At 32.5% G+C, this 16,617-nt stretch overlaps 1 protein-coding gene across 1 annotated transcript; it reads right to left on the bottom strand.

The window, feature by feature from the left end:
* Nucleotides 1-286: 286 nt before the first annotated feature.
* On the bottom strand, nt 287-3,987 carry LOC139857569 (acetylornithine aminotransferase, mitochondrial-like). Its single transcript, XM_071846382.1, has 3 exons — nt 3,485-3,987; nt 2,700-3,134; nt 287-1,137 (listed from the first exon to the last, which is right to left on the bottom strand). The coding sequence occupies exons 1-3, from the start codon at nt 3,917-3,919 to the stop codon at nt 598-600; spliced, it is 1,410 nt and encodes a 469-aa protein (XP_071702483.1). The 5' UTR covers nt 3,920-3,987; the 3' UTR covers nt 287-597.
* Nucleotides 3,988-16,617: the final 12,630 nt, after the last annotated feature.

Genomic DNA, 16,617 nt, shown 5'->3' with positions numbered 1-16,617 from the left:
CCACTGCTCCGACCACTGAGATTTCCACCAGTGTGAAACCAGGCGCCAGCACTGGTGGGATCCACCATTATTAAATTAAATAAAAATTATGAATCTACCCCTTGTTATAAAGGGTGCCAAACAACACAGGTTATTACTCAAAACGACACCCATATGGATGCGGCATGTGGTGCCAAATGACACCCATATATTAGAGTAATATTACCATTACAATTTACAATCATTATTAATCTAATATTTATAATCTAATAATTGTGTCCGCAAATTTTAACACATAAAACAATCAAATAAAAAATATATATTATTATCATAATAATCATTTTAAAATAATACATTTTTATCACAAAATATGATGATAAATAGTTTTAGATTAAATACATACATAGTTTAGATTAAATACATACATGTTTGACACGGATACGGATGGAAAAAAGTCTACACCATATTTTAAAAAGTACATATCTGTGAGATGAAACCAGAACACTTTAAAATAGAGCAAGAAAGTGACAAATTAGAACACCTACATGGAGGAATATTCTGCACACTTAGTACAAGTATCCCCATTATAACGAAACCAAACCAAGTTCCATTTTGCTCTTAGTTTGATTTCTTCTCATCAAGAACATGGAAACATCTATGCATGATCTCGACAGCCTGATCCAGTTCTTGCTCAGAGATAATCAAAGGTGGCACCAGTCTAACAATGTCTCCTTTTCCTGCAGTCAATATCAAAAGACCAGACTCACGACAAGCATCCACGAGTGGATTTGCAGACACATCCAACTCGATTCCAACAATAAGACCAAACCCTCGTATTTCTTTAACGTGTGAGTTTCCTCCTAGTTTTTGATTCAAGATTTCTTTCAAGTAATCACCTTTTTTGGAAACACTGGCTAAAAAGCTAGGGTTGGATATTTTATCAAAGACTGCTATTGCAGCAGCACAAACAAGGGGCCCACCTGCAAATGTACTCCCGTGGTCCCCATAATTGATAGCGGCGTTAACTCTGTTGGTTACTAGTGTAGCTCCTATTGGCAAACCACCAGCTAAAGGTTTGGCTAGAGTCATTATATCGGGGGTGACATCATATGCTTCGTGTGCCCAAAGATAACCAGTTCGACCCAACCCGCATTGAACCTACAACCACAAACAAAAAGAATCGGAATTCAAATATAGTACAAAATATATGTGGGAACGGAACTACGATTATGGTAGGCAGGGTTAATGAAGTATAAATAACATAAGTTTGATAAATAAATTACATGATCAATATGTACGCAGAATTTCAAAGCAATTATTTAAAGAATAGTCAATGTCAGTTACTCTAACTGGCCAAACATGTACAATTATACACTTAACTATAGTGTTAAAAGTCACTTACAACAAACTCAAGTAGTTGCAAACACGTAAATTACAATACTAAAGTACAGGTTCATCATTTTACTAGTAATAACTTCTGTAAACATAATTGGAAATGAATATAGAAAGGAAATGAATATAGAAAGTGACACAAATAAGTGCATGTTGGTAAACGAAAACCAATTTTATAATTTTATGCATTTTGACAGTTAATTTGAGCTGTGTAAACAGTCAGTTTCCAATTGCTTGTTTTGATCGTCCTAAAAACTTATCCATTTTGACTGCTATATAACCTGCCCAAACTTCAAATTTCCACTTCATTGCTAAAACTAGTAGCCTTGCTTTTTTAAGATACAACAAAGACAACCAATAAACGGGTTGAAATTGAGACATATAGTCATACTGAACACGGGGCAGAAGTCACCTTAGATGTATTAAATGCTTTCAACTTCCTAAAACACGTTTTCAGTAATATCAGAGTATTATCGATAATAGTATAGATTTTGAAGTCATATTTAATAAATCAATTACTTATCTATATAGTCATATAAAGCTCTAAAATAATGATGCCATCATTAAGCTATTTACTCTTTAATTTTCATAATGATAATGTCATAATTATATATTAATTTATTAAAAAATAATAAGCAATCTTTTATAAAAGGAAATACTAATCTCTCCTAAATTGTAATTTTAATTTTCTAAAAAAATTTAAAAGGCATTTATTATTACTAATAATTATTATTATTATTAAAAATATAAATACACAACTTTGAGCGAACTTTATTATTATTATTTACTTTTAATATAATAATTATAATTATAATTATTATATTATTAATATTCAAATATGGATTCTTTTTACGAAATTAATTACGTTACATATGTATGCGAAAATACATGTCTCTATATATTTGTAAAAACAACGACAAGTTTGTTAGTTAAACGGGTCATTAAAATAAATGACTTCAGCATTTACATTCACTTAATACCTAAAACATGTCATTAAATTATTTCGTTTAAACAAACCCGTGATTTCACGGGTCATTTTACTAGTAAAGCTATAAAAAAGATAGAAGTATTGGTGGATCAACTTAACCTAACCCAACACCTTAGTCCTTACATCGTATCAAGAAAAGCACTTTTAACATGACCATGGCTTGACCTTATCCTACGGGTTCAGCCTGCTCATTTTTCCATCCCTAGCATTCATTTTTATTTTTTTAGTACCAATAAGCATGAAAACCTATGTGTACCTCCATACAGCGTTATCAGGACAGTGTCGAATTTGAAGATTTGCATATTATTATCAAAAACACATCAATATCTTTAACATTTACCTCATCAAAAACAAGCAGAGATCCAGCTTTATCACAACTAACACGCAAAGATTTCAAAAACTCTCGTGTAGCACTATAAATTCCACCTTCCCCTTGAATAGGTTCAACGAACACAGCAGCAATTTTCCCACTAGATATCAATTCTTGAGCAGCATCAATATCACCATACTGAAGAAAAGTAACACCAGGCATCACAGGCTGAAAAGGTGTCCTGTAATGCTCTTTGCTAGTCAATGCAAGCGAACCAATTGTCCGTCCATGAAAACTATTAGTAAATGAAATAAACTCAGTAGGCGGATCCTTCTTATCGGGATTTGAAAATCTTTGAAACTTTCTTGCAAATTTAATAGCAGCTTCATTTGCTTCCGTTCCAGAGTTGCTGAAAAACACACGATCTGCAAATGAACTAGCTACAAGACGTTCAGCAAGATTCACCTGCAACAATCCAATATACACACACATAATTCACTTGCATAAGATTGAAACAAGCTTACAATTCATATTTACTAAGGAAAACAAGAAGCAATCAGTTCTGCTGATATATATTAATATACAGATATTAAGAGATATCAAAAAAATATAATTCATTTGTATCGAATTTATCCGTGAATATTCGGCGTATAAAATTGGTTGCTTCTGCAGCATTACAAATTTAAAATCATGACACGTATCAGCAAACGATTAGCTCCCGAATTTTGCAGCATTTGCAAGGATACATAGTCAGGACCAAAATCATATGTACATTGTTTATAAATATATCTACACATGTGCAATAAATAACAGACCTGAGGAAGAGTGTGATAGAGGTTGCTAACATGAGCAAGTAAATTAGCTTGATTAGTAATGGCGTGGATCCAATCAGGATCCGAATGACCTAATGCATTAACAGCAATACCCGATGTTAAATCGATATACTCTCGACCTTCGATATCGTATAATTTACAACCTTTGCCACTCGTGAATACAACAGGAGCTCTGCCATACGTTCCAACAATTACTCGGTTCTCAGATTCAATTACATCATTCTCTTTTTTCGCAATCGAGTTCGATTCTACAGCGGATATGGTAGTAATGTCGGTTAGCTGTGAACGTAACTCTGTTGTTGTACGAGGATGTAATTGGCAGTGGTATTTAGAAAATTTAGGGTTTATATGAAGACGATGATGAAATTGGGGATTGATAGTTGGATGCTGCAAGTTGTTGAAGAAAACGGAACTCATTTCGGTTTGAATTAGCTGTTGTTGTGCTAGGGTTTTACACACCTCATGAGCTCAATTCTGACTTTTTGACCTCCACAGCTCCACCTCACGTCTACTTGGAATTTTGAAATATAGAATTTTAAAATAGACAAAATTAATAAAATCATCCCTGTGTTTATTTATTTTTGTTCTTTTCATACCTGTATTTTAAAAACTGCAATTTTCATCCTTAATATCGTAAATGTGTCCCAATTTAGTCCCTAATAAAATTTTTCAGTCCCAATTTATTCCTAATCATTAACGGAGGTTAAATATTCCGTTAAATTTCGTCATCCCATATCATATTTACGATATTAGGGACTTGAGCTTGCATCTTGAAAGTTCGACAAGCTATATAATCGAGTTCAAGGACTACATAATACATTTGACCTACTAAGTCCATGAAAGTTGTGACGAGTTGCCCACTTACTCCGAAATTCCTAATGTCTACACCTCTACCTCCAATTATTATTTACAACAATTTTTGCAATCAGTTTCTTGTCAAAAACTCTAAGTTAACTTGTAGCTGTGGCTAGTATCGGGACTGCATTGACCCGACAATTTGACTTGATCATACGAGAAAAACTGGGAGATACAGTATATTCAAACAAATGTGAGGTAAATGTCAAATAAATATTAAAATATAGTAAGTAAAAAGTCCCATGAATTTATAAAATGTTATGATAATTAAAATATTAATGTATATATGGATAGTCAAATTTGTACAAACTTTTAGTCAATTTTGTACCACTTGCATAGTATTTCTTAGTAGTATAAATACATCATTATGGTATGCTTGTAAACTTGCACCATTTCATAGAATTATATGAAACACATACTTATTCTCTCTTTACTAATATTTCATAAATAAATATAATTGTATTTGATAGTTATAAGTTCAGAATTATAACATAAAACACTTAATTAACAAGCGATGTAAAAGATAAAATAATGTATACCCAATTGTTCACATTTGCCAGCATCTCCTTGTCACCTTTACAATTTTGAATGTTTGCAATGGGGAACATTAAATAATATAGGTTTTTATAAAGATAGCAAAATTATTTCAAATTCTTGATTGCATTAAATTGCATCTTTCTGACCCAATAAAAAACAAATACAGATGTACATAGTATATTTATACGTTGAGAAGCTAAGCTCCATTTCTTCTTTAGTAGGACATGAGTTCAGTAACATTAACAACTAAGTGTAATGTAATACTCCGTATATAAATTAGTAAAGAAAAAGTAATAAAGACATAAATAATAGGACTTACAGAACTGATATATCTCTTCTGAACAAACTACGCAGGCATTTTTGTTAAAACAATATATATATGCTAACTCGTCCATGTGTTGTTAGAAACATAAACTCTCGAAGGTTTTGAACTGCCAGACATAATGAGAGAAAGAAAGAATTGATTTTTGTAATTTAATTAGTTAAAGATTACGTGGATAGTCACTGTGAATAGTTTTAACGGACTCGGTTAACCTTCGTTAGGGTGATGGATGAAATTGGGACTTTAAAATACTTTTAAGGATGAAAAATGATGAAAATAATATACAGGGATGAATCGGGCAAAAATTGAAAAACACAGGGACGAAATGGGCAATTTTGTCTTTAAAATAATTGTTATGATCACATGAGTCAAAGTAGATGGCTAACAATTTAATGCTTCCATAAAAGTCAAAGACAAATTTGCAAGTTGATATATGGTGACAATATTTTGTACAGTAATCAAGTAGTATAAATAAGTGTTGAATGTAAGAATGAAAATTGAACCATTTTTCTTGAACACATACTTCAAGTACTTTTCATCCTTTCATTTCTTACTCTTGCATTACTATAATCTCTATAGTAAGTTTAAACCACTAAAGGTAGTTATAAGCCTACTGAATTATAACACGTTATCAGCACGAAGTGCTCCGTATAATCAAGGTTTATCTAAGCAAGCACAAGTCACTAATCAAGGTAATAATAATAAAAAAAAAATCTTTAACGATATCTTCTATTATTTATTAGTAAGGTAAATATTATTATCATCATAACTAACATTTATATTTATGTTATTTAAGTTATATATGGTCGGTTATACCGCCTGAATTATATTTCTGTAATCTAACTATTATTAACTTCACTAACATTTATATTTATATTATATATGGTCGGTTATACCGCCTGAATTATATTTCTGTAATCTAACTATTATTAACTTCACTAACATTTATATTTATATTATATATGGTCGGTTATACCGCCTGAATTATATTTCTGTAATCTAACTATTATTAACTTCACTAACATTTATATTTATGTTATATATGGTCGGTTATACCGCCTGAGTTATATTTCTGTAATCTAACTATTATTAACTTCACTAACATTTATATTTATGTTATATATGGTCGGTTATACCGCCTGAATTATATTTCTGTAATCTAACTCTTATTAACTTCACTAACTTTTATATTTATGTTATCTAACATTTATGATTACTTATGCAATTAATCATTATTTATTTCATACATACTAATGTTTATTCTTAAATTGATTATTTATGCATAATATGTTTATTCTCTTAATCTTCGTATTTATACTAAACGTATTTATACTAAATGTATTTTATAGTAATCATATTTATACTAATAAAATTCTTTTATTAAAATGATTATTAATATAACGAATACATAACATTCGTTAACGTCAACTAACGACGTTACAACGGTCATATATACATAACGGTTGTTAAACGTCAACTGACGACGTTACAACGACTATATTTTTCAAATATAAAATAAACATCTCCGTTTTTACATTTTCACAAATCAATCTTCATTTTCTCAGATTACCACTCTCAAATTTTTTTTGTAAAGATGATTCACACAAGGATGATTTTTCCTATTGTATTGGTCATATTAACTATCATCATCGTTGCTAATATACCACCGGGTGAACCTATATTCTATCCTGCCCTTGTGGTTTTATTATTTGTAATCATACCATTATTCTGTTGTTTGCTACTTATGAATTTAAAATGATTCTAATTTCATGTTGTTAGAAATTGATTATGATTATAATTTATGTTGTTCATCTTTCTGAAAATAGAAAATGTCAAACTTATCAAAGCTTGAGTTTGATGCCCTAGACGTATCGGGAACAAACTACACATCATGGGTCATGGATGTAGAAATAAATCTTGGATCATTGGGTATTCTATAAACTTTAAAAGAAAACAATACTTGTTCTGATCAAGATAAATTAAAATCAATTGCTTTTATTCGCAAACATATTGATATCACCTTAAAACATATGTATCTCACTATCAAAGATCCACATGTTTTATGGGAAAGTATCAAGAGTAGATTCGATAATCAAAAGGAAATATTACTCCCAGCTGCGAGGAAAGAATGGAGAAATCTAAGGTTCCAAGACCTTAAAAAGGTAAGTGAATACAGCTCGGCCATGTTCAAGATCCGTTCGAAGCTTCAATTATGTGGTCAAGAGATAAGTGATGTTGATATGATGGAGAAAACTTTCTCCACAATGCATTCTGCAAACATTACTATACAAGAAAATTTAAGATTGCAGAATTACAAAACTTTTTTCAAACTTCAAACTTATCTCTTAGTTGCAGAAGTGAATAAAGAATTACTGATGAAGAATCAAGAATCTCGTCCTACGGGTGCGCTAGCATTCCTTGAAGCTAATGATATTAACAATAATAATAATAAAAAAAGAAATGCACCTGGACGAGGACGTGGTCATATTGGCCAAAATCATCATCATGAAAATTACCATAACAATAATAAAAATCATAACTATGTTCGAAATCACCCTTATGGTAATGGTCGTGGTGGTGGTCGTGGTCGTAATGGTTACGGTGGTCGTGGTCGTGGTCGTGGACAAAGAAATAATAATTCACAAAATTATAAATTTCAACCACCATACAATCTCACAAATCATAATGTTGAAGGAAGCTATTCAAAGAATATTGAAGATTCTTGTTATCGATGTGGTAAAATTGGCCATTGGTCTAAAAACTGTCGAACAAATCAATATTCTGTTAATCAATATCAGGATTCCCTAAAAGGAAAAGGAAAAGAGACAAACCTTGTGGATGACCTTGATACAAAAATCACTGAGCCAACAAGTGACTACTTTAATGAATAAATTTCCTATTATATGTCCATATCAAATAAATGGATGTAGATTTACGATCTATACCATATCTACTTTACTATATGTTTCCTTATTATATACTTTCCTTTATAACATATTTTTGAATGTAATATATTGATGAATTATGTACTCATTATTTGTTTCTCATATTTTGTAGTTTATGATGTACACTACTGGAGTGCAAAATCAGTCAAATGGTGGGGATCTTTGTATTGCAGACAGTGGTACCACACACACTATACTCAAATCTAAAAAATATTTCACTGATTTTAAAGCAACAGAAGGAACGGTACATACTATATCAGGTCCTGCGGATTTAATAAAAGGAATGGGAAAAGCAAAATTCATGTTACCAAATGGTACAAATTTTCTGATAAAAAATGTCTTATTTTCTCCCATGTCAAAGAGAAATTTGTTAAGCTTCTCTGACATATACCAAAATGGATATGATTATCAGTCAGTGACTACAGAAAATGATAAATATTTAAGTATCACTGACAAGAAGCACGTGATTGAAAAACTACCAAGACTTAGTTCTGGTTTACATTATACATATATAAATGTACCAGAAACACACATGGTAGTTAATGAAAAGGCATGTGATCCTGTAATGATCAATTTGTGGCATGAAAGATTAGGTCATCCAGGATCAACAATGATGAAAAGAATAATTCAAAATACATATGGACATCCATTGACGGATCAAAAGATCCCTCATGATGCAATTATCCCATGTACATCATGCTCACTTGGAAAATTGATAATAAGACAATCACCTCTTAAGGTTGAAAAAGAATCACCAATGTTTCTTGAAAGAATTCAAGGTGATATATGTGGACCAGTTCATCCACCATGTGGACCATTTAGATATTTCATGGTCCTAATAGACGCATCTAGTAGATGGTCTCATGTTTGTCTATTATCAAGTCGAAACATGGCATTTGCAAAATTTCTTGCTCAAATTATTAAATTGAGAGCACATTTCCCTGATTATATTATTAAAAGGGTGAGATTGGATAATGCTGGTGAATTTACATCTCAAGCATTTAATGATTTTTGCATGTCTATTGGGATTGTTGTTGAACATCATGTTGCTCATGTACATACACAAAATGGTTTAGCCGAATCACTAATTAAACGATTGCAGTTAATAGATAGACCATTGATAATGAGAACAAAACTCCCAGTATCTGTATGGGGTCATGCAATTTTACATGTTGCATCATTAATTCGCATTAGACCAAGTGCAAGTCATACATATTCTCCCTTGCAACTTGCTTTTGGCCATTAGCCACATATTTCTCACCTTAGAACATTTGGTTGTGCGGTTTATGTTCCTACCGTACCACCACAACGCATTAAAATGGGTCCTCAAAGAAGGATGGAAATATATGTTGGATATGAAACATCTTCAATCATAAGATATATTGAACCCATGACGGGTGATGTTTTTACAGCACGTTTTGCTGATTGTCACTTTAATGAAACATTGTTCCCTAGATTAGGAGGAGAAATAAAAAATAAAGAAAATGATGTTTCATGGTGTAAACCTCAATTAATGTATCTTGATCCTCGCACAAAAGAATGCGAGACCGAAGTTCAAAAAATAATGCATATGCAAGAACTTGCGAATAAATTGCCTGATGCATTTACAGATACAAAAAGAGTGACTAAATCATATATACCAGCAGCAAATGCTCCAGCTCGAATTAAAATTCCAAAAGCTGGCAATAATGTCACTCTTGAGTCTTTGCTACGCCAGAAACGTGGAAGACCAATTGGTTCCAAAGATAAAAAACCTCGAAAAAGAAAATCAGCTGATAATGAGGTAAAAGAAATTGTTCAAGAAGAACTACAAATCAATACTCCTTCTGCAGAGGAGATTGATGATGTCAATACGGAATTTTCAATCAATTATGCACATTCAAAAATATTATGGAACCGAAATGAAATGAAAAATCTTGATGAGATATTTTCATATAATGTTGCATATGACATCATGAATGATGATGATGATTCAGAACCAAAATCTGTCATGGAATGTCAAAATAAACATGATTGGGATCATTGGAAAGGAGCAATACGAGCTGAATTTGAATCGCTCAATAAAAGAAAAGTTTTCGGATCTATCATTCTCACACCTAAAGATGTGAAACCTGTGGGATATATATGGATTTTTGTGCAAAAAAGAAATGAGAAAAATGAAGTTACGAGGTATAAAGCTAGACTTGTAGCTCAAGGTTTTTCTCAAAGACCAGAAATTGATTATGAGGAAACTTATTCTCCTGTTATGGATGCAATTACTTTTAGATACTTAATCAGCCTGGCAGTTTCTAAAAATTTAGAAATGCATCTCATGGATGTTGTGACTGCTTATTTATATGGATCACTTGATAATGATATATATATGAAGATACCTGAAGGATTTAAGGTATCAGAAGCAACCAGTGCAAAACCCAAAGAAATGTACTCAATCAAGTTACAAAGGTCTTTATATGGGTTGAAACAATCGGGTCGCATGTGGTATAAACGATTAAGTGATTACTTGATAAGCAAAGGGTATACCAATAATCTTATTTGCCCATGTGTATTCATTAAGAAAACAACATCCGGATATGTGATCATAGCCGTTTATGTCGATGATCTTAACATCATAGGTACAAATAAAGAGATCCATGAAGCCATTCAACTTCTAAAGAAAGAATTTGAAATGAAAGATCTCGGAAAAACCAAGTATTGCCTTGGTTTGCAGATTAAGCATATGCCTAATGGTTTACTTGTACATCAAACAACTTATACGGAAAAGATTTTAAAACGTTTCAATATGGACAAGACAAAACCATTAAGTACTCCTATGGTTGTTAGATCACTTAATGTTGACACTGATCCATTTCGTCCCTGTGAAGATCATGAAGATATCCTGGGACCAGAAGTACCATATCTTAGTGCAATTGGAGCTCTTATGTATCTTACAAATTGTACAAGACATGACATTTCTTTTGCAGTTAATTTGTTGGCAAGGTTCAGCTCAGCTCCTACCAAAAGACACTGGAATGGTATCAAACACATATTCCGCTACCTTCGAGGAACTGCTGATTTGAGATTATTTTATTCTAACGATTCAAAACAAGATTTAGTTGGTTATGCAGATGCAGGTTATTTATCTGATCCACATAAAGCTAAATCTCAAACTGGATATGTATTCCTAAATGGAGGTATCGCAATATCATGGCGTTCTAAAAAACAAACACTTGTTGCAACATCATCAAATCATGCTGAAGTGATTGCATTACATGAAGCTACTCGGGAATGTTTTTGGTTAAGATCAATGACACAACTCATTACTGATTCTTGTGGACTAGAACGCGATAAAAGTCCAACAACTATCTAGCAGCTTGCATAGCACAAATGAAAGAAGGGTATATCAAAAGTGATCGAACAAAACACATACCTCCTAAATTCTTCTCATATACTCAAAATCTCATTAAAGATAACCAGATTGAAATGAGATATGTTCAATCCAGTAACAACTCTGCCGACCTTTTCACCAAAGCACTCCCGACTGCTACTTTCAGAAAACACGTTCACGATATTGGCATGAGGCATGTTCAAAAGATGTAACAACTCAACGATGTCTACTTGAGGGGAAGTTGACTCTATGCTGCACTCTTTTTCCCTTAGCTAAAGTTTTTCCCCACTGGGTTTTCTTTAGCAATGTTTTTAATGAGGCAGTACAAGTTGATCTCTAACGAATCAAAATTGTCATCCAAGGGGAAGTGTTATGATCATATGAGTCAAAGTAGATGGATAACAATTTAATGCTTTCATAAAAGTCAAAGACAAATTTGCAAGTTGATATATGGTGACAATATTTTGTACAGTAATCAAGTAGTATAAATAAGTGTTGAATGTAAGAATGAAAATTGCACCATTTTTCTTGAACACATACTTCAAGTACTTTTCATCCTTTCATTTCTTACTCTTGCATTACTATAATATCTATAGTAAGTTTAAACCACTAAAGTTAGTTATAAGCTTACTTAATTATAACAATAATCACTTTATTTTAGAATTTTTATTTTTTGACAGCATTTATGTTTTCCTATTAATATTAAAAAAAACATAGAGGTAAATTATTATAATTATAATTATAATATTATTTATGGGTTAATGTTTGATGATTTAGCTATGTTAGACCACTTATCATAACAAAACCGTATCATTGATTCTGAAGGTTCTGTGGAAGACATAAAAAGGGGCGAGTAAACATTAATTAGTTTTTAGGTTAATTTGAATATTCGGTTCTTACGAACCAACTAATCCTAGGAGACCACTTGCTTCGCATATTTTCGGTGTCAATAACGACAAAAATATATTAATAGTAATACATATAATATAATAATGTTGAAAAGCTATGAATATAAAAACTTAACACAACCATAGAATTGTTTATTCTCATATAGTAGGTGTCTTATGTTACAATAAAATTAGTTAAGACATAAATTGTTCTCCTTGCATTTTGAAGTAAACTTGTTAAACAACTTTTTATATAGTCAATACATTCTCCCTATCAAAGACTCGAGCGGCTAGAGCCACAATGGTCATGAATGTAAGGATTATAATTAATTATGAATTATTATTATTAATGCTAACGTTTTTACTGATTTGAACCTGTTCGCGAGGGGTGTTCTTCGAGAACATGTATACCCGTCTATCGATTCACAAATTCCAGTTAATGTAAGTGATTTGCAGCTGAGTAGCAGTTTTGACTCGATAGTGGGAAAAACAATACTAATAGATGGATTTCTCAACTCTTGACTATAGGACTATCTTTGATGGAAGAAAAGGAAAAAAAAAAAAAAAAAGGGTAGAAAAACGGTTAAGCCAGTATAGAACCATTTTCGGATATAAATCATCAGATCTTCAGAAATTACAATAAAGTTCACACTTACATCCGGATTAGACACTTCTTCTGATTCAGATAACTGCAAAGATCGATTGAATCCCGGTTGCAGCTGACAACGGTGCATTGATAACCCTAACAGAAGAAGAACCTTTAACGGGAAAAAAACAGCCAAATGGTAAACTGGGAGCTCAAGCCTATTATACATCATGAAGGCTCGTCGAGGTATCGTCTATCGTCTACGAAGATCAAGTCAAGCTCGACTTGTTTGCACAGCCCCATATTGGATAGCCACAAATATCAAGCTAGGAACTGACTATTACCTCCCTCATTAAGCGAGCGGCCACAGGCCACAACACCTCTGATTTATAGCAGACGCAAGAGCTGGTAAGCCAAGTTTTGTTGTGTTCAAAAATTTATGACCTATGGTTACAGCTAAAATACCATCAAAGATCAGAATGTAATAAGCTTTAAGACAAACATGCCTAGTATACGTAATTGAATAATACTGCAGGCTTATATGATGAAAACGAAAAAGTAGTTCTTAGGACTTAAAACAAAACTATACACGTTACATGAAACAGATCACTAAAATATTAAATTTTCAAGTAGCAACTTGAGATGGAAAGAATTCAATATCATAGATCACCAAAATCTTAAATTTTCAGACATGAAACAGTAAGAACATAAAAAACTTTTGGTTAGCCTACACAAAATCTTTACGCAGAGACAAAACACTATTACTGTATTCCTAACTTGCACCTTCAAAACCGCCTTTCGGGATCCCATTACTTCACTAGGTCAAATCAAATTTTGCAGCACCGATCATATCATCTACGGCCAACACAAACTTCTCAAACTCTTTTATCACCTCTCCCGCTTTCTCCTTCATCATTATTGCATCGGTTTCTGACAATAACAATCCTGATAACTCATGAACCCCTTCTTTCTCACTCTCATCTACGTAGTCTTCCAACAACGAAACTGCTTTTAACATGTCCTTATCGGACACATTTTGCAGGTAGCAGAATGCCTTTAGTTTCTTAAGTACCTCTCTTTTATCGTTCACATAACCCTCTAAATCTTCAATTACACGAGCAGTTGTTATACCCTTTGGTTTAATGACAGAATCTATACCAGCGGCCAATACATTCTCAATGCGATTCGAATCTAATAATTTCCAATTCGATAATTCAGATTGTTCCCAAAGATCTATGATATATTTAACTTCTTTGATTAATAAGTTGCCCGCCTGCATAACTTCTGCTACCCCCTGTCCATCTTTTAGCATAGTTGACAAATGTGTTTCGATACTTGATAAACCAACATCCCTTCTTAATTTCACACATACCCAACAAAATACAATTCCAATAATAAAAGCAAGAGAATGAGAAACCAAAATCCATACCTGCTCCATGATGAATCGTTCAAGGTAACCTGAAACTGGCCGGACATTGTATCTTCGTTGCGGATGGAATCGTGGGGCTGAAAAAAGGTTGAAGATGCGGGGAATCGTTGGTGGACTGAAAGACTAGTTAGGGTTTCTAATTTTGTGGGAAAAATCAGCTTGTAAATTGTAAATAGTAAATTGGTTGATTGGGCCTAAGGAAGTAGTTGGGCTAATAACCTTGACCCATTATGTTTACATAATATCCGTTCCATTAGAAAAGGAATTCAATTCCGCCTGTGAATTTTGATACGCCAATGCATAACGTTATTACTAAATTTAATAGAATGGCAATTATCAAATAAATTCATTCATGAAAACATTTTAAAAAAAAAGCAGTTAAATACTTTGATAATGTAAAGTAGATGTTTTATGAATAACTCGACTAAAGTTAGATAGTATCGTAGCTTTCAGCTAATAAGTTGGAGTATGTAACATTACATAAACCCGGGGGGCCCGATGGTTTTTCAATGAAGTTTTCAAAAAAGGTTGGGGCTTTTTAAAGGTGATATCATGAGTATTATGGAAGAATTTCACAATAATGCAAAGTTCTCAGGTGGTTTTAATTCATCTTTTATCGTTCTAATATCCAAATCCAATTGTCCTAAGAAGTTTGAATATATGAGGCCAGTTAGGCAATTAGTCTCATAAATGCTACTCCCTCCGTCCCAGATTAATTGTCCCCAGACAAAAAACACACAGTTTAAGAAATGTCATTATCACACTGTACTTTTTCTGTACTTTTTTCTTACTTTACTGTTTTACCCTCAACTAATTAATTAGAAATCTTTCTCACCTTTGTAATTTAATTAATTCATTAGGGACAATATTGTAAACTTGATCAAATTTACTTTCCATATTTGAAAGTGGACAATTAATCTGGGACGTCCCAAAAAGGAATAGTAGACAATTAATCCGGGACGGAGGAAGTACCTAGAAAATTATTGCTAAGATTGTGGCTAATAGATTACATTCGGTGGTATGACTGGTATCCCAAGTGTTTAGTTTAAATCAGAACGCCTTGGTGCATTCGAGATTAATAGAGTAGATGGGGTGATGCTAGTAAACGAAATATGACATTTCGTAAAGAGAAAAAAGAAAGGCGTGGTTTTTTTAAAGATCAACTTCACATAAGCATATGATTGTGTATACACAATGTGGGTTTTGGTGCGTCTTTTATTGTGTGGATAAGGCGTGTATATCCGATATTAAGTTTTCGGTTTTGCTCAATGGATCCCCTACAAAGGAGAGTGTAATAAAACTTGGTGTAAGGCAAGGTAATCCATTATTGTCTTTTCTCTTTATTTTTATTTTAGTTACCAAAGTGCTGAGTAATGCAAGGTGATCCATTATTCCATTATTCCCTTTTGATGATTACCTTTTAAGTTATACGGTAAAAGCTGAGTATATTTTTAAGACAATTTTTATATGCAATAATGTTGATTGACAAAGTTTGATTTAATTTGACTTTTGTATGATTTTTAAAACAGTATAAGCAAATTTGAACTAGTTTGATTTTTTGTTCAACATTGTTTGACTTTTAAAACAGTTTTAGGCAAAATCATGAAAATTGACATAGTTTGACTAATTAAATGTGTTAAAAGTAGTAGTACCAATTGTGCAAATGGTTTGTAAGCAGTAACAGTACCAAATGTGGCACGGCAGGTGGTTTGTACCAATGTATAGTAGCAGTAGCAAATGTATTGTTAGCAGTATTACAACTCTTAACACATTTTAACCTGAATTCCAGTATTTTGACATTGGTTTACTTTCATTTGACCTTATTTCATTTTTGTACACAGATTTAGCAACAAAAAAAAAAAGAAAATTGGATAAATGGTCCCTGTGGTTTACATGAAATGGGGTAAATGGTCCCTGATGTTCATTTTCGAGGTTCGTGGTCCTTGTGGTTTACATAGCCGGTGTAAATGGTCCCAATTTCTGACGGACGTTTATTTCATCCGTCAAGTGTAATCACGTGCCAAACACGTGATGGGTAAAATCATTCGTTTTAATAAAACAGATTGTAGTTCATTCAGATTCACTTCACTGTTCGTTCATCATCATCTTCAACATCTCGAACTCAAAAATGATGATTTACACTTCGAATTGAACATATATTTGTAATCTAGGGTCAATTCCTAACACTCG

Source organism: Rutidosis leptorrhynchoides, chromosome 7 (genome assembly GCF_046630445.1).
Source record: "Rutidosis leptorrhynchoides isolate AG116_Rl617_1_P2 chromosome 7, CSIRO_AGI_Rlap_v1, whole genome shotgun sequence".
Classification (NCBI taxonomy): Eukaryota; Viridiplantae; Streptophyta; class Magnoliopsida; order Asterales; family Asteraceae; genus Rutidosis; species Rutidosis leptorrhynchoides.
This window is presented reverse-complemented; position numbering and strand designations above follow the sequence as displayed.

Bases quoted from the DNA above. Each gene is read 5' to 3' on its own strand.
- LOC139857569 (XM_071846382.1), bottom strand. From the start codon at position 3,919: ATGAGTTCCGTTTTCTTCAACAACTTGCAGCATCCAACTATCAATCCC. The intron at 3,135-3,484 runs GTCTGTTATTTA...GGATTGTTGCAG, and splicing joins TCTATCACACTCTTCCTCAG to GTGAATCTTGCTGAACGTCT. The intron at 1,138-2,699 runs GTAAATGTTAAA...TTGTGGTTGTAG, and splicing joins CTCTGCTTGTTTTTGATGAG to GTTCAATGCGGGTTGGGTCG.